Source organism: Crocodylus siamensis, chromosome 3 (assembly GCF_052110815.1).
Source record: "Crocodylus siamensis isolate JL-2025a chromosome 3, ASM5211081v1, whole genome shotgun sequence".
NCBI classification, from domain to species: domain Eukaryota; kingdom Metazoa; phylum Chordata; order Crocodylia; family Crocodylidae; genus Crocodylus; species Crocodylus siamensis.
The window spans coordinates 135,387,076-135,403,703 of record NC_143397.1 but is presented as its reverse complement, the minus strand read 5'-3'; the positions used below and the strand labels follow the sequence as shown (position 1 = coordinate 135,403,703).

The 16,628-nt window shown below is 43.6% G+C and overlaps 1 protein-coding gene across 1 annotated transcript; it reads left to right on the top strand.

Annotated features, from left to right (window-relative positions):
* Positions 1–7,130: 7,130 nt before the first annotated feature.
* Positions 7,131–9,870, top strand: NHLRC1 (NHL repeat containing E3 ubiquitin protein ligase 1). Its single transcript, XM_090037281.1, has one exon. The coding sequence runs from the start codon at positions 7,166–7,168 to the stop codon at positions 8,366–8,368; it is 1,203 nt and encodes a 400-aa protein (XP_089893407.1). The 5' UTR covers positions 7,131–7,165; the 3' UTR covers positions 8,369–9,870.
* The last annotated feature ends 6,758 nt before the right edge of the window (positions 9,871–16,628 follow it).

Below are 16,628 nucleotides of genomic sequence, written 5' to 3'. Positions count from 1 at the left end.
CTGCCAGGCCCTTCTTCCCCAGGAGATGGGGGGGTAGACCACGGTTGCCTTCCAGGACAAGGGAGGACTCAGGGACCTCCCTTACTGTCTAGCCCAGGGGTTGAACCAGGGTGGTCAAGGGCCCCAAGGCCTGCCGCACCAAGGCCCCTGCCCCTCTGGAGCTCAACATCAGGTACAAACCTCTTGCAGCCCCAGCAGAGCCTGCTGAGTTGCCAGCTCCCACAGGCAACAGGGGCTCTACTGTGGCTACTGTCCCCACTCTCCCTAAGGCCAAACACAAAGTGTTTCTCATGGGAGACTCCATCCTGAGGGGGTCAATCTGCTGCCCTGACCCCTTAGCCTGGGAAGTCTGCTACTTCCCAGGAGCCCGCATCTGAGATATTGCAGAGAAGATCCCTAAACTCTTCCAACTCACTGACCACTATCCCATGCTCTTCATCCATGTGGGCACCAATGACACAACTCAGAGTGCTTCCAGCCAGATCATGAGGTGCTACAGGGATTTGGGAGCAAGACTAAAGAGTCTGGGGGCACTGGTGGTGTTTTCTTCAATCCTCCCAGTCTCAGGCTATGGGCTGAGGTGGAAGAGGAGGATCCAGGTAGTGAACCAAAGACTGCGGCACTGGTGTCATCAGGAAGGCTTTGGCTTCCATGACCACAGTCTGCTCTTTGGTGAGAGAGGCAGCTCCTGGGAAGGGACAGCCTGCATCTTTCTCCGCTGGGGAGGAGGCTGTTCTCAGCCAGACTGGCTGACCTGCTCCACTGGGCTTTAAACTAAGCCAGCTGGTGGATGGGGAGACTATTGCCACTGATGGTCCACTGAGCAACCCTTGCAAACCCAGCGGGCCTAGGCACTTAAGGGAGCCCACCCCTGCCCCAGCCCCAGCCCTGGATCAATCTGTGGGCAACGCAAGGGCTCCCAAGAGGACACTTGGCTGCCCGTACACAAATGCCAGGAGCTTGGGGAACAAGCAAGAGGAACTTATCCTCCTGCTTAACACAAATAATTACGATGTCATAGAGACCTGGTGGGACTCCACCCATGACTGGACCATGGGTATAAACAGCTATCCCCTGTACAGGAGAGATCGAGTAGACAAAAGGGGCGGGGGGTTAGCTCTCTATGTTAAGGAGAGCTACACATCCCTGCAAGCAGTTATTGGTGACCAGGGTGGATGGCTGGAGACCCTCTGGGTTAAAATCCATGGGGAACATGACACAAGGTACACGATGGTGGGAGTCTGCTACAGACCTCCCACCCAAAGTCAAGAGCTTGACCAGGAGTTCGCCAAGGAATTGGCTGAGGCCTCATGCTCCCAGTCCATGGTTGTCATGGGAGGCTTCAACTACCCAGACACAGAATCATAGAAGTCGGGTCGGAAGGGACCATATAGATCTTCAAGTCTGACCCCCTGCCTGGGCAGGAGAAAAAACTGGGCTCAAATGATCCCAGCTAGGTAGGCATCAAGCCTCCTCTTAAAGACCCCCAGGGTAGGAGCCAGCACCACTTCCCTTGGAAGTTGGTTCCAGATCCTAGCCGCCCAAACTGTGAAGTAGTTCTTACGGATGTCTAATCTAAACCTACTCTCCAACAACTTGTGGCCGTTATTCCTTGTTATGAGCTAGGGGAAACAAGGTCTCTTCCAAACTCTTCTGGTCCCTCCTAGTGAGTTTATAGACTGTCACCAGGTCCCCCTTCAGCCTTCTCTTGTGAAGGCTGAACAGGTTCAGGTCCTGCAGTCTTGCATTGTAGGGTCTGCCCTGTAATACCCACATCATGCGGGTGACCCTCCTCTGGACCCTCTCAATGTTGTCCACATCCCTCCTTTAGTGGGGCACACAGAACTGGACACAGTACTCCAGCTGTGGCCTGACCAGTGTTGCATAGAGGGGGAGGATCACCTCCTTGGCCCTGCTAGAGATGCACCTGTGGATGCACAACAAGGTGTGATTAGCCCTTCCAACTGTGACCTTGCATTGTCGGCCCATGTTCATCTTGGAGTCAATAATGACTCCAAGATCCCTTTCTGCCTCCGTGCTCTCAGGAAGGGAGTTTCCCATCTTTTAAGTGTGCTGCTGGTTACTACTGCCCAAGTGCAGCACCGTGCACTTGTCAGTATTGAAGCACATCCTGTTTTTGCTAGCCCACCCCTGTAACCTATCCAAGTCTTGCTGCAGTCTTTCCCCCCCTACTAACGTGCTCACCTGACCCCAAATTTTGGTATCATCAGCAAATTTAACCAGGTTGCTTTTCACCCCATCGTCCAAATTACTGATAAAGAGATTGAACAGCGTGGGCCCAAAGACCAAGCCCTGGGGGACTCCGCTGCCCACTTCCCCCCAGGTCGAATATGACCCATCCACCACCACCACCCTCTGAGTACAACCCTTCAGCCAATCTGCAATCCATCTGACTGTGTAGGCATCAATGCCACAGTCGCCCAATTTTTTAATGAGGATGGGGTGGAAGACAGTGTCAAAGGCCTTGCTGAAGTCCAGAAAGACTACATCCAGGGCAACACCTGCATCCAAGGCTTTTGTGACCTGATCATAAAAGGCAATCAGGTTGGTCTGACATGACCTGCCCCTAATGAAACCATGCTGGTTGCCCTTGAGCATCATCCCTGAAGCCGGCCCATTGCAGATGTGCTCCATGGTGATCTTCTCAAAGAGTTTTCCTAGGATTGGGGTAAGACTGATGGGCCTGTAGTTGCCTGGGTCCTCCCTCCTCCCTTTTTTAAAGATGGAGACCACGTTGGCTACCTTCCAATCATCCAGCACCTGGCCAGAGCACCATGAGTGCTCATAAAGCCATGCCAAGGGCCCTGCAATAACCCCTGCTAGCGCCCTCAACACCCTGGGGTGGAGAGCATCTGGACCCGCTGATTTGAACACGTCCAGCCCCTCCAGAAGCTCTCTAACCCGGTCCTCCAGAGCCTGAGGTCTGGAGGTGTTCCCCTCGAGTCCATCTTGCATCACGGTGGGGAAGTCCCGGTCCCTGCTCAAGAAAACAGGTGAAGAATTGGTTAAAGAGGTCTGCTTTCTCCTCTGGTGCAACCACCAGATTGCCCAGAGGATCTTGCAGGGGCCCCACATTTCCCAGTGCTTTCTTCATTCTCCCTATATATTTGAAAAAGGACTTTTTATTATCTTTGATTTTGGACGCAAGTTCTAGTTCTATGTCCACCTTAGCTTTCCTGACAGCCCCCCTATAGGCCCGAGTAGAGGAGGTATACTTCTCTTTGGAGATAGCACCCCCCTTCCACTGGATGTACGCCATCTTTTTGGCAATCAAGCATTCAAGGATGCCCTTGGTGAGCCAGGGGGCCTTTTGGGCACTCCTGCCCCCCTTGCTTTTTGTTGGGATGGTCATCCCTTGGGCCCTAAGTATCATCCCCTTAAGGAATGACCACTCATCTTGGGCACTGAGTTCCCCTGCCCTTGAGAACCCCAGCGCCTCTCCCACTAATCTCCTCAACTGTTGAAGTTGGCCCTCTTGAAGTATAGGGCTACTGCCTTGCTGCTGGCCCTTGACACCCTGCACTGGATGGTGAATTCAGCCATTCCCACATCTTGTGGGAAGAGTGATCGGCTAAATCCAAGTGGTCGCAAAGCTTCCTCTCGTGTGGATGGCCTCTATCTGACTCAAGAAGTCTACAGGCCAACAAGAGGTAAAGCGCTGCTCAACCTGGTACTGGCAACGGAGGGTGCCCTAATCAGCAACCTAACGATTGATGGGAAGCTAGGCGACAGTAACCACGAGCTGATCACCTTCACCATCTGCCGTAAAGCTGACAAGTTAGTCAGCAATACAGAAGTCCTTGACTTTAGGAAAACTGACTTTGACAAGCTTAGGAGGCTTGTCGGTGAGGCCCTATGGGACCATGACCCTAAGGGGAGGGGAGTTCAGGAACAGTGGTTGCTCCTCAAGGGAGTGATGCTTGATGCACAAGCTCAGGCTATTCCGTCTTGGAGGAAAGGCAGCAAAAGGGCACAGCAGCCCCCTTGGCTCTCCAGGGAACTAGCAGACCTTCTGTGGCTAAAAAAAAATGCCTACAAAGGATGGAGGACAGGATCCACCTCCAAGAAGGAATATTCCACACTGGTCTGGACCTGCAGGGAGCGAACCAGGAAAGCCAAGGCTGTGACTGAACTCCAACTAGCTACAAGTATCAAGGACAATAAAAAGTCCTTTTTCAGATATGTAGGGAGCTGGAGGAAAAGCAAGGGCAATATTGGACCCCCTCTAAACCAGATGGGACAACTGACAACTGACGCCCAAGAAAAAGCCAACCTATTAAATGGGTACTTTGCATCAGTCTTTCATCAGTCCCATGGGACACCCATACCCATTACAAGACAAGGAGGCCTGGGTGAGGCAGATTCTCTGCCCTCCATTAATGTTGAGCTGGTGAAGGAACACCTTGAGAGGCTGGATACCTTCAAGTCATCCAGCCCTCACAATCTACACCCCAGGGTACTCAAGGAGCTGGCAAGCCCCTGGTACAGATCTTCGAGAACTCCCGGTGCTCTGGGGAAGTTCGCGAAGGTTGGAAGAAGGCCAACATGGTGCCTATCTTCAGGAAAGGCAGGGAAGTCGATCTGGCAAACTACATGCCCATCAGCATGACCTCTATCCTGGGGAAGGTCTTGGAAGAGATTATCAAAGAGACCATCCTTAACAGACTAGCTGATGGCAATATCCTGAGGGATACCCAGCATGGGTTTGTTGTGGGTAGATCTTGCTTGACCAATCTCATTTCCTTCTATGACCAAGTGACATATCACCTGGACAAGGGAGAGGAAATTGATGTCATATATCTTGACTTCAAAAAAGCCTTTGGTCTGGTATCTCATGATCACCTCTTGGCAAAACCGGTTAACTGTGGCCTCGGATCCACCACGATCCATTGGCTGGGGAATTGGCTCCGTGGTCAGACCCAGGGGGTTGTGGTTGACAGAATTCAGTCGTCATGATGCCCTGTGACTAGTGAGGTCCTCCAAGGCTCTGTTGTTGGACCTATATTGTTCAACATCTTTATTAATGATGTGGACATTGGAGTCAGAAGCGGACTGACCAAGTTCACCGATGATACCAAACTCTGGGGCAAAGCATCCACACCTGAGGACAGGAGGGCAATCCAGGCTGACCTTGACAAGCTCAGGAAATGGGCGGATGAGAACCTGATGGTATTTAACATAAAAAAATGCAAGATTCTCCACCTTGGGAGCATCCTTATAGGCTCAGCAGTGCTGTGCTGACTACCACTATGGATGAAAAGGACTTGGGGGTTATGACTGACCATAAGATGAACATGAGCCTTCAATGTGATGCTGCAGCTAGTAAAGCGAGCAAAACGCTGGCCTGCATCCATAGATGCTTCTCAAGAGAATCCTGGGGCGTTGTTCTTCCCTTGCACTCGGCCTTGGTGAGGCCGCAGCTGGAGTAGTGCATCCAGTTTTGGGCTCCACAATTCAAAAAAGGATGTGGAGAAGCTTGAGAGAATCCAGAGAAGAGCCATGTGCATGATCAGAGGTCAGGAAAACAGACCTTATGACGATAGTCTGAGAGCTATGGGGCTCTGTAGCCTGGAAAAGCGCAGGCTCAGGGGTGATCTGGTGGCCACCTATCACAGGTGTTCACCAGGATCTGGGGGAACAATTGTTCACCACAGCACCCCAAGGGATGACGAGGTTGAATGCTTATAAACTCCAGCAAGACCATTTCAGACTGGACATAAGGAAGAATTTTTTTACTGTCCGAGCCCCCAAGGTCTGGAACAGCCTGCCATCAGAGGTGGTTCAAGCACCCGCATTGAACGCCTTCAAGAGACATTTGGATGTTTATCTTGCTGGGATCCTATGGCCCCAGGGGCAGGGGGCTGGACTCGATGATCTTTCAAGGTCCCTTCTAGCCCTAATGTCTATGAAATCTATGAAAATGAGAAAATACAGGGTTTTCTGAATTTTTCCCTTCTGAACAGAAAACCCACGTCCCTTTTGACAGTACATTAACATAACCTAAAAGTCACCAGGATCTAAACACAGTCCTATGCTGATCTTTGGGCTCCTTGTTTTCATGATCCCATTTGTCCTATATAAGCTCAGCAAGGCTCTCTGTCAGTATTGTAGCATGGAATTTACTGCAGTTAAAAGAAAGTATAGATAAGTATGTTTTTCTATTTGCTAGAAATCCTTTTTTTTTTTTTGGAGAGTTTTTTAATATTAACACTTATCCAATCTAAACTAATTAGTTGAGCTTAAAAACTGCTTATCTGTTTTCCTTTGTTTCTTTTTGACATGTCTTTGTTGTTTATTCCAAGCACGGTGGTGTAAGATGCTTTTGATGTCTTTAGTTTATTTCCCACTGTAGCTCCAATAACAAGTAGCGGTGAGAGTGAGGGCTTTATCAAACTTAACAGCAAACCATGATCATACAAAACTGTGGCTTCTTCCTTTCAGTGATAAGGTTGTATATTAGCACCAGCATCACTGTATAATTTGATAACAAATGCTATGTAAGTTATTGTGTTAGTTAATTTTGTTTAGCAATGTACTTTATTCATAAACTTATTCAGTGGGTAGGAATAGGGAGTCAGCTTCTGCAAAGTTTTACACCTTTAACCTTTTCCAAACCAATTACCATAGAAGCAAAAAATATTTGATAAATAAATAAAATTTTTCATGGGTGTAAGACAGCTTGGCCCCATCAGGCTTAGAAGCAAATTCTGACGGTTCTAAAACAGGGTTTCCTAAAGATTGAATACAAAAGTACAGAAGGAAGATGATATAGTTACTTTGTCTACTGGTTTATTGATTCCTGATCACTTACATGGACTCTGACATATATAAATTACCATGGATTAAGTTACATGACACTGTTTTTTACCATTCAAATGTTGCTCTAGATTTATTCTTATTCCAAATAAATACATGAAAAAAAGGAGATTAGAAGCGTCTCATTTATAAACATATCGGTGATAATCTTATAAACCAACTGCATTTTTCAAAGCTTCCTTTAGAGGGAACTAGATGCTTTGAAACAAAATAGCATCATTATTCATGGAAAGACCTCTGATGTAAGTGGTCCTGTGACCACCCAACGTGACCAGATGATAACGTCAGCTGACACAGCATAGTCAACAATCCTCTTAAAGCAGCAGCTATGTCTGCCAAGGATTCTGAGAAAATGCAGCTCATGATGGAGCTAGTAAATGAAACTGAGATCAGTCTGCTTGAATGCAAGGTCTGTTTTGAAAAATATAGCCACCAAAAACAACATCGTCCGAGGAACTTACCCTGTGGGCATATTATATGCCTGGATTGTGTGTGTTCACTAGCACATCCAAGGAACTTTAGGCTGGAATGCCCTTTCTGTCGAAGAGTGTGCAAATCGTCTGAGACAAGTGACTGTTTACCATTGCTGCACCTAACTGAGATCTTACGACCTGCAACTAATATTCCTTCTACTTCGGGAACAACAGCTGGGGCAAGTGATGAAGGAACTGGATCAACATCTCCAGGCTTAACGTTTAGCCTTTCTTTTGGAGGCTGGGGAACGCTAATCAATCCGACTGGGATTGCAATATGTCAGAGATCTAGCTGTGTAGTAGTGGCACATGATGGCAAGAAAAGGATTAAGCTCTTTGGTTTGAGTGGAAGCTGTATACAGCAGTTTGGGGAACGAGGCAACGCAGGCAATGATATCAAATACCCACTTGATGTAACAGTCACACTGGATGGTCATGTCGTTGTCACAGACAGCGGGGATCAGTCTGTGAAAGTGTTTGACTTCGATGGAAGAGGCAAGCTAGTTATTCGAGGGCCCTTCCACTTACCATGGGGTTTGGATATCACCCCTGAAAATAAAATTATTCTGACTGATGCAAACGCAGGGGCCCTTTATCATTTGACAGCTGATTTTAAAAAAGGGGAACTAAAAAAGATTCAGAAGACCCAGTCAAACCTATGCAATCCAAGAGAAGTGGCAGTTTCTCAGCTGTCTGGGGTTATTGCTGTAATTGAGCACCTTCTGGCTAGAGGACCAAACTACAGCAGTACAAGGATGAAGATATTCAATGCTGACATGACGCTTATTGGCCAGCTCGATAGCTTTGGTCTCAACCTATTTTTTCCTTCCAAAATATATGTCACTGCTGTGACCTTTGACAGAGAGGGACATATCATAGTAGCAGATGTCTATAACCAGGCAGTATTGTGCTTAGGGAAGCCTAAGGAGTTTCCGGTCTTTAAGCCCATAATTACCCAAGGGCTTGCTTACCCTGTAGCATTGACATACACAGCAAACAATTCTCTGATTGTCTTAGACAATGGTGACCATTCAGTAAAAATATATATCACTAGCTGAACTATTTTTGATTCCTGCTAATATAATTTAATTCAATTTTCATCTTTTAAAAAAGCTAAGCTATGGTTTTATTGGGTAGTCGCATCATTTTAGTTCCTTCTGTGAACTTGTAGGAAACTGCTAGGTTTTTGGATGGATGTGCTGTATGATTTGTGAAATTCTTGCCAATTCTGACTTCTGCATATTGTGTGACAGTCTGTCTACTGCAGCATAAGACAGAGATTACCACCATATGACTTTGCATTTTTCCAAACTATTATACACAATGAAGTTGTGATTTGTGTGTGCATGTGTGAACAAAAAGAATGATGTTCTAAACATTTTTTAAAAGGGTAGTGCTAGATAACGGGAAATCCTGCCTATTTTGACTGCTGGAAAGGATGTCTTACCTTTTAGTTTTCTTTCTTAGTGTCTAATTTATCTGACGTGTTGGGTAAGTTGAGAGAATGACATGAGAAAATACAGCAATTTTCATGTTCAGAAATTCTAATAGAAGGGGAACTGGCTTGACAAATTGAAAAGTGCCTTTCAGTTCAGGATCATTGTAGACAACATTCAACTAAGGTCCATACTAGCATCCATTATAATTTTTAAGGAGCCTAAGTGAAATGAATGGAAGGTAAAAGTCTAGGACTTCCAGTATGATTACTGAAACTACCATGAAAACTGGTGTTGGAGGCCAATGGGATTAAAGACTGATTCATGGTCTCATCCCTACATGTCTCATCATAAAAGCTGAGATTATTAGTACAGTTATACTTGGAAGATTTTGCTGTTAGTACTAGGCATTTTCTTTAGATATTTCCCAGGATCAACTTTCCATAGTAAACCACTTCTTCGTGATCACTGACTTCATTTGAAAAATATTTTTATAATCTGTTATGGAGACTGTATCTCAAGGTTTGACAAGATTTTTATTTTTCTTCCTATTTGCCATGTTTGTTTGAAGTTGTTTCTTGCTGGCCTTTCAAATAGTATATCAGTGCTCCTGCTTCCATACCAAACAGAACTGAGGAGTGTAAATAGGAGTAAGTAGAGAAGGCAAAGGCACAGAAAAATTTGGATTCAGTCTTTATTTTATCCATGCTAATCTGCATATCTCTGGTCACCATTTCTGTTGCTTCACTGCAGAGTAGAAATGAAGATATAATTGCATTAATTTAACAGAAATGATAATATTGTAACTGGACTCTTGACTAAATCCTTTCAGGTTTCTTTGCTAAAAATGGGATATTTTGAAATAAGTAATATAGTGGCAGCAGCAGTTTTGGCCTTTCAGACTGTGAAACTACTACAATGGGGAATCCTTCCATTAACTTCAGTAGGCTTTTGAGCTAGCTTCAAGACCTGGTAATAATTATTAGATAATATTGCACCAATAATCAATGTGACAATGTTAATTTAAGCAGTATTGAGATACTTTTCACTTACTTGAAAATTAATGTATTTTTTATCTGTCATGTTAACATTTGTAAATAAAAATCCATTAAATAGAAGCTATTTTAAAAAAAGGCTTAATTGATTAGTGGCACACTGATATATTAATAATGATAGGATGGCACCATTCCTATCATGGGCAATTTGGGGAAATCTTTTCACTTTATTATAGATTGTGGTTATAATCTTTCTTCTCTACTTGTTGTGCTGTATATTCATTTTTCTTTGGCAGTACCTGTTCTAAGGTGACCTGATGCTTGAAGAGACTGTATGGATTTAGACTATATGTCTTTCCCAGCCTTACCATCTGGCCGGTGACTTAGTAAAGGTTTTGGGAGGGACCAGAAATGTTTCTTTTGGGATTTTCTGCGACAGGAATTCCTTTGGCCCTCAGCAGGTCATGACACTAATGCAAGGGAAACTGCTGCTCCTCTAAATAAGAACAACCTCCTTGCCAGCTGCTAGCAAAAGCTGATTTTTTTTAACTAGCTATCTGTGGGAGATTCCAATCTGATTGTATAGAGAAACAGAGTGTGTCATTCTGTTCCTCCTCTTTTGGGAAGCTGATTATTTTTTAATGTGAGTGATAGTACCCACATATCTATTGTGTGAGGAGTATCTTGGTAATATGTAAAAAGGGTGATACAGGACACTGCTAAACTGAGACCATGATCTATCAGCTGGCATTCCCCTGCCTCCTTAGCACACTCCAGAAGGAATCTGTCTTTACTCTCTGGCTCATAAACTAGGAACAAACTTTGCAGCACCTACGGGGTCACAGTGGCAACTTGCTGGAAAGTGAAATGCTGACCCTAGCATTTAACCTATTCTAAAATCCAAAACAAATGCACAAAAAGCAAGCGTGACTTGTTCTGTACTTGTCTCTTAGGACAGAGGAACAGAAACAACAGCTTGAAGTTTATTTTGCTTGCAAATTCAAACATCCTGTCACTACTCTCCCTTGTCCCCACCCTGCAGCAGCAGGGAGATGACAGCCAGAGGCACAGGGCTGAGTTGTAGGCTCCTGCAGCCTATACTTAACTGTAGCTGATGTCTGTCAGATGTTTGTTCCTTCTGCAAATGATACAGTTTTGTTTTTGTTATAATTGTCATTGCTTTGCCTGATAAAATACTGGGTGTAAAAATCAGTGAAAATCCTGACTTCAGTGACCAGACTTGGGTGCCTAAAAGACAGGCACCTAAATAAGTGGCCTTATTATAAGGATTGTTCACTCCATCTCCAACTGGCTTAGAAGATTGCCTGTGTACATGTATTTATGCAACTTCCTTTAGGCTGTGATGCTTACTTTAGGTCTTTTGAAGCTTTTGGGCACAGTTGCTGAATGTTGGTATAACCACTGTAACTGAAGTGTATTCTGTTCATTCTACATGTTCTTCTATATCTTGTGCAGCACAGTGTTAAAACTTAAAAAAATACTGCCTGAAGTGGAATATCCCCTGTATTCATGGATGTTTTCCCTATTCATGGGGGGGAAGGTAGGAATAAGCCAAAATGTTTTTACACTTAAAAAAAATCTTTTCAGTGATTAAATGTCCTGAGACAGTAAGCTTGGGGGGAGGTCTGTCATGTGGGTAAACTTGATTTTGTTTTTTTCACTCTTCTTTCTGTTTGTGCACGTTTTAATTTAAAATCTTACCCATATCTTCCTGCATGTATATATTTAAATGCCCTTTATCTTAAAGACGATACCACGGTGTTTAGTTTTTCTTAAAGCCTGAGGATTAGACATTGGTCCCACTAACTGAAGACAGCTTGTAGTTTTGCCAGTGATTTCAGTAGCATAAATTTATGGTGCTAATAGAAAGGAATGACAGTGGGTAAGAAGTCAAATGCAAGCATGCATATGAACTAGTTAAAATGGGCAATTTATATTTTAAAGATCAGAGGTGCACCTTCAAAATGGGTGGGCTGTTATGCTAGGGAACATCAAAATGTGTTTCAGACCTGGAATTTCTCATCTACTTGACTGTATGCTGGCACAGGGAATAAGTTAAAATCTGTTCAAGGTACTTCTACCAGACTCTAACTATAATAACTGTTCCTTCATTAAATACAATGAAAGTTTGTATACTTCTCTGTGTATCACATACTCTGACAATTTGCATCAAACCAAATTTTATGTACAGAATTCCTAACACCTCCCTAAATCTTTAGTTCTAAGTGCAGATTGATATTTGGTTTTTATTTTAAGCCATTATTTCATGTTACTATTGCATCATGTCAGCATATGAAAGTATGTGGAAGTAAAGTACTAGCTGCAGGAAGTTTTAAAGGCCAATTTTGGCTGCATCTTATAACATGCCTTCTCTTTTGGTTTATGCTTTGTCAAGAAAGGTGGAGTATTCATATGCATATGATTATGTAGTGTATGTCAGGGATTTATGTAGTGGCCTTTAACATAACTTTTCATGAGTATGATATCAATTTTGACATTTGTATTCTCATAAAAGTTTACTATAATGCCACTGTAGGTTTTTCATATGTGAAGATGGAGCAAGCATCAATAATGTGTGTTGTCTCCAAATTGCAAAAAAATGAACAGGATAGGGCCCATTCAAACAGATGGACATGACTTCACAGAATACTTCTTTTCTGGAGAAGGCAGTTTTCCGCAGTGCAGCAGTGAGAAAGATGAAAGCTGAAGGGAAAGACACTGGGCCAGATTCTTGCAGACAGGTGCACAGAAGTTAACAGCACCCTCTATACTCACAGAGGTCACTTCACTGGAATTTCGTAAGTACATGCAAGATAAGCATTTGTCTGTGATGGTTTGAGAAGGAGCAAGAAATGGACTGTATTAACTGCTGAGTTCCCTTATAACCCTATTTTTCTATGATTCATAAAGAGAAAAAAAGTCTCCAATTGGTGGATTATAATTTAAACCTTCAAAACTGTCCCATGAGAGATTTTAAAAAAATTACAGGCTTTTCACGCAAGTTTCCAAAACATCATTACCTTTATTCTCAAATAACGTAAGAGTTACAGATCTCTGGGGAAAAGCCTATACTTTCTCATACTTTTTATTCCTCAGACCGCACAACTTTCAGAAAGTGAATGTGGGAGATAAGTGCCCCTCCACAGAAGTGTGCACAGCAGTAGGGAGCCAGCCGCACTCCCTCCCTCACTGGAGGGGGCCTCAATTTCCACTGCCCTATAGACTTACCTACACGGGGCTGCTCTCCATGCTGCCTGGCTGTATTCCTGGCCACATGCATCTCATTCCTGGCAGCCCCAAACAGCTTTCATGGGGAAAACCCATCACTTCCCAAACCCAGATCCCTGCATGATACTGTGAATCTGCGACAAATGCTGTCCTGGAGTCATGCTGCCAGGACTGGGACTAAGATGTTCCCATTCCGTGACTATCCCACCCAGTTAGGGATGGGTGGTCACCCTATCTGTGATCCCTTAATCAGTCCTGTCTGGTGATCTGTTTATTTGCAGGCCACAGATGAAGCATCTTTCTGGTGTGTGCAGCTTTTTGTCCAAGGGTACTTCCACAAGGTAGATTTTCAAAGTTTAATAATCTCCCATTGTAATCTTCTGGAGGTGTCTGGATTTCTTCTGACATTTCCCATTTGTTTCAGCTCAATAAACAGTCCACATGAAGAGCCCACATGAAGAGCTTTTGCAGTGGTACTAAGAAAACAAAATGGAGGTATGCATATGATCATGGTGTTCAAGACAATTTAGAGTATCTAAAACAATTTTAAAGTAGGCCTCCCACAAAGTTACACCTGTTGGTGGCTAAGCAATTTAAGCAAATCTTGTGCTTAAGTAAGGTTTTTGTTATGTGATCTACTGACCAGAACCAGAGCTTATTGTCTCTTGAAAACAAACTAGGACAATCAGTTTCCTTAACCTGATTTGTCTTTAGCAAGCCCATTGTTTTGGTGAGTTATTTTGCCAACATATTAACAACCTATATATGAAAATTCCTGACACAAAATTACACAAGTCTGAAGCTTCTAACCTTAAGTATTACAATTCAAAGAGCAAAGCAGTCCATTTTCCTGTTGGTAAAACACAAGTCAGAGGGAAACATGATTGTTTTTGTATTTTCCCCATCAATATAAGGCTCTAGATGCTTCTCCAAATTTAGCTAAGTGGCATTGGCAATTTAAAAATAGACAGATTTTCAGTAAAATATTGCTTAAAATGCAACCTTGATTCTTTTGGATACTGTCAAAGTAAGCCAAGCTAAAAGACGTTTTAGTAACCAGACAATGCAGTGCATTTGTTTGTTTATTTGTAAACCAAGGATCTTGTAGAAATCTACCATTAATATTGAATTACTGTATTTTCTCTCACATAACATGCATCTTTTCCCCAAAAGTCAGCTGCTGGCATTTGGGGGTGGGGGGGGAGAGGGTGCATTTTAAACATGGAAATCAGCAATAGCAGTCTTTGCCACACAAGCCTTTATGGGAGGAAAGAGAAAATAATGCTGTACAAGAGACTCCCTGGCTGCTGGCTGTGGATACTTTCTCTGGCAGAGACTTATGCTGCAGAAGCTATTATGGACTCAGCAGAAGTTTCTGCCCTGGTAGCTGGAGCTCAGTTCCATTGTATTTCTAAAGGGGAGTTGAGCTTCAGGCGATGGAGCAGAGGTTTCTGCTGAATTAGCTGACTCTGAGGGACTGGGCCCTCAGCTGACTTGGCAGATGCTGCTGGCTGCCCACCCAGCTCAGCTCAAAGAGGAGAAGAGGGGTTGTTGGGTGGTTTGACCCTGCTAACAGGGTCCCGAGGCATCCTGCAGCTAGGAGGTTTTGCTCTCCTACAGCTGTAGCTGCCTGCATTTTCCCCTAGGAAAATATCTACTTATTAGTACTTGCCATACTTACCAGGATTTTCGAGGAAAGACCTTTTTTCCATTCTGCCTTTCATAAACAAGTTATATAGCTAACAAGTTATATATCTGATTTAGGGGCATGTTGTATGTGTGAAAATAGGGTAAGCTGTCTGGCAGCCCTTTCGGGTGACCAAGGAATAAATACTCAATGTCTGTTGTTGTAGACACATGAACTAGCATACAAGTTGTCACAAAGAAACCCTGTGGCAGACTTTGAGAACAGGTCCCAGATTTCCCAGCTCTGTTTCATTCCTGAAAAGGAGAAGAAAGTTCCATGACAGTATTTTTTTTGTCTGAGAACTGCCTTGATGGGCTTTTTGTAAGGAGCTTTTGATACTTTGCTCTTGATCCTGGTTTTTTTGTTGTTGTTTTTTAATTCCATTATTATTCACTGCAAAAGTTTTAATCAAGTGAATTATACCTTTCTAGAACATAATGTATTTTTAGATGAGTGCAGCTATGCACTCCACTAGACTGCATAAGTCATTACACATTCTTGGAATGTAATATACAGAAATGTAGAGCTGTGATGTTCTATCCCACTGTGTAAATTCCCTACTTTATTATTTTGGGGGTGGAAGAGGAGAGGATTGATTAAAAGTGAAAAGGAGAGAAGGATTTAGTGAACAGGTGTCCACTGCTTAAATGCATGTGGTGCCCACATCAATATGAAGTAGAGCAAGTTCCATTAAAGGGAAAACATTTCAGTTTGGAACACTGACAGAAAGATAAGGGATCTCTTCTTTTCATTAATATTGGATTTTGGCAGTGGAACAAACTACTTTTGAGCAGGCATGACAACACAGAATTTGGCACTTCTCAAAACTGACATAATTAAGAAAACCATCAATCTGCTTCAACTTAATATTTGAAACACATATATGCAAAATCTAAAGTTTTAGGGCACGCTAAGCCTCCCAGAGATGTGCATGTACTACATATAAATGGAAAAAAAAATCTAAAAAAAAATTACAATGTGCCATTTCTGTACAATGGTCATAGGTTACTATGTTGTGTTCTAATTATACATGATCTGTTTCAATCAAAAGTAGCACTTCTTTTTAAAATATGAAGATATTCCTAGCCTTGAATGACTGGAAAAAATACCTAATTTAAATTTTGGCCCAAATATAGCTTATATTCCTCTAAATAAATAGTACAACTACCCAGTACTCTTCTGCTGGCTGGATTCATCTTTGTTAATTGTACATCATTGTATTTTAGTGGCACATTTCTTCATATATGTATGTTGCTAATATTTTTAATTCTGTTACAATGACTAACCCACTGTTCCATGTACGTGTGTGTAAATGGTCATGACTAACCCAGATTGGAGTGTCCCCATAAGTGAATGCTGGAGGTTTGTACCTGACAATATACTGAAATCAACTGGATTCACATTGGCACAGAGGTCTGCTGTGCAGAGGTCATTACAAGGTTAGGTTCAAGCTCTGGAATATAAGCTTTTGGAAACTGTGCATTATCTTTTTACAAGCCTGAAGTGATGCTTGCATATTTCTAGTATATTATAATTTATTATGATTGACTTCTTGATTGCACCAAGTCTCCTGCTATTTTAAGAGAAGGTAGGCAGCATGAAAAGCAGCCTGCATGTGTGGCAGGGGCCAATTAGAAAATCACCTGACCAGAAGGGGCTGGGCTTGAAGCACCTAAGCCCAAGGTCTGGGAGTAAAGAAGCTTAGGAACATGGACTAGAGAGTCTGTGGCCCAGGGGGGAGAGCCTGAGCCCCAGAAAGGCTGAGCAGGCAGGGCCAGGGGCCTGTAGCCAGGCAAGGGTGGAAATGGAAGCATGGGCACAATGGAAGTGCCTGAGCCTCAGGTAGGGCTGAGAATGTGGGTCGGGGAGGGGCAGTTGCTGGGATGGAGGTGGGAGCCCCGAAGGGCCAGTATAAGCAGGGCCAGGGAGCCCGGAGGTCTGGAGCCCAGGA

Excerpts from the sequence above, each read along its gene's own strand:
- NHLRC1 (XM_090037281.1), top strand. The coding sequence starts at position 7,166 with ATGTCTGCCAAGGATTCTGAGAAAATGCAGCTCATGATGGAGCTAGTA.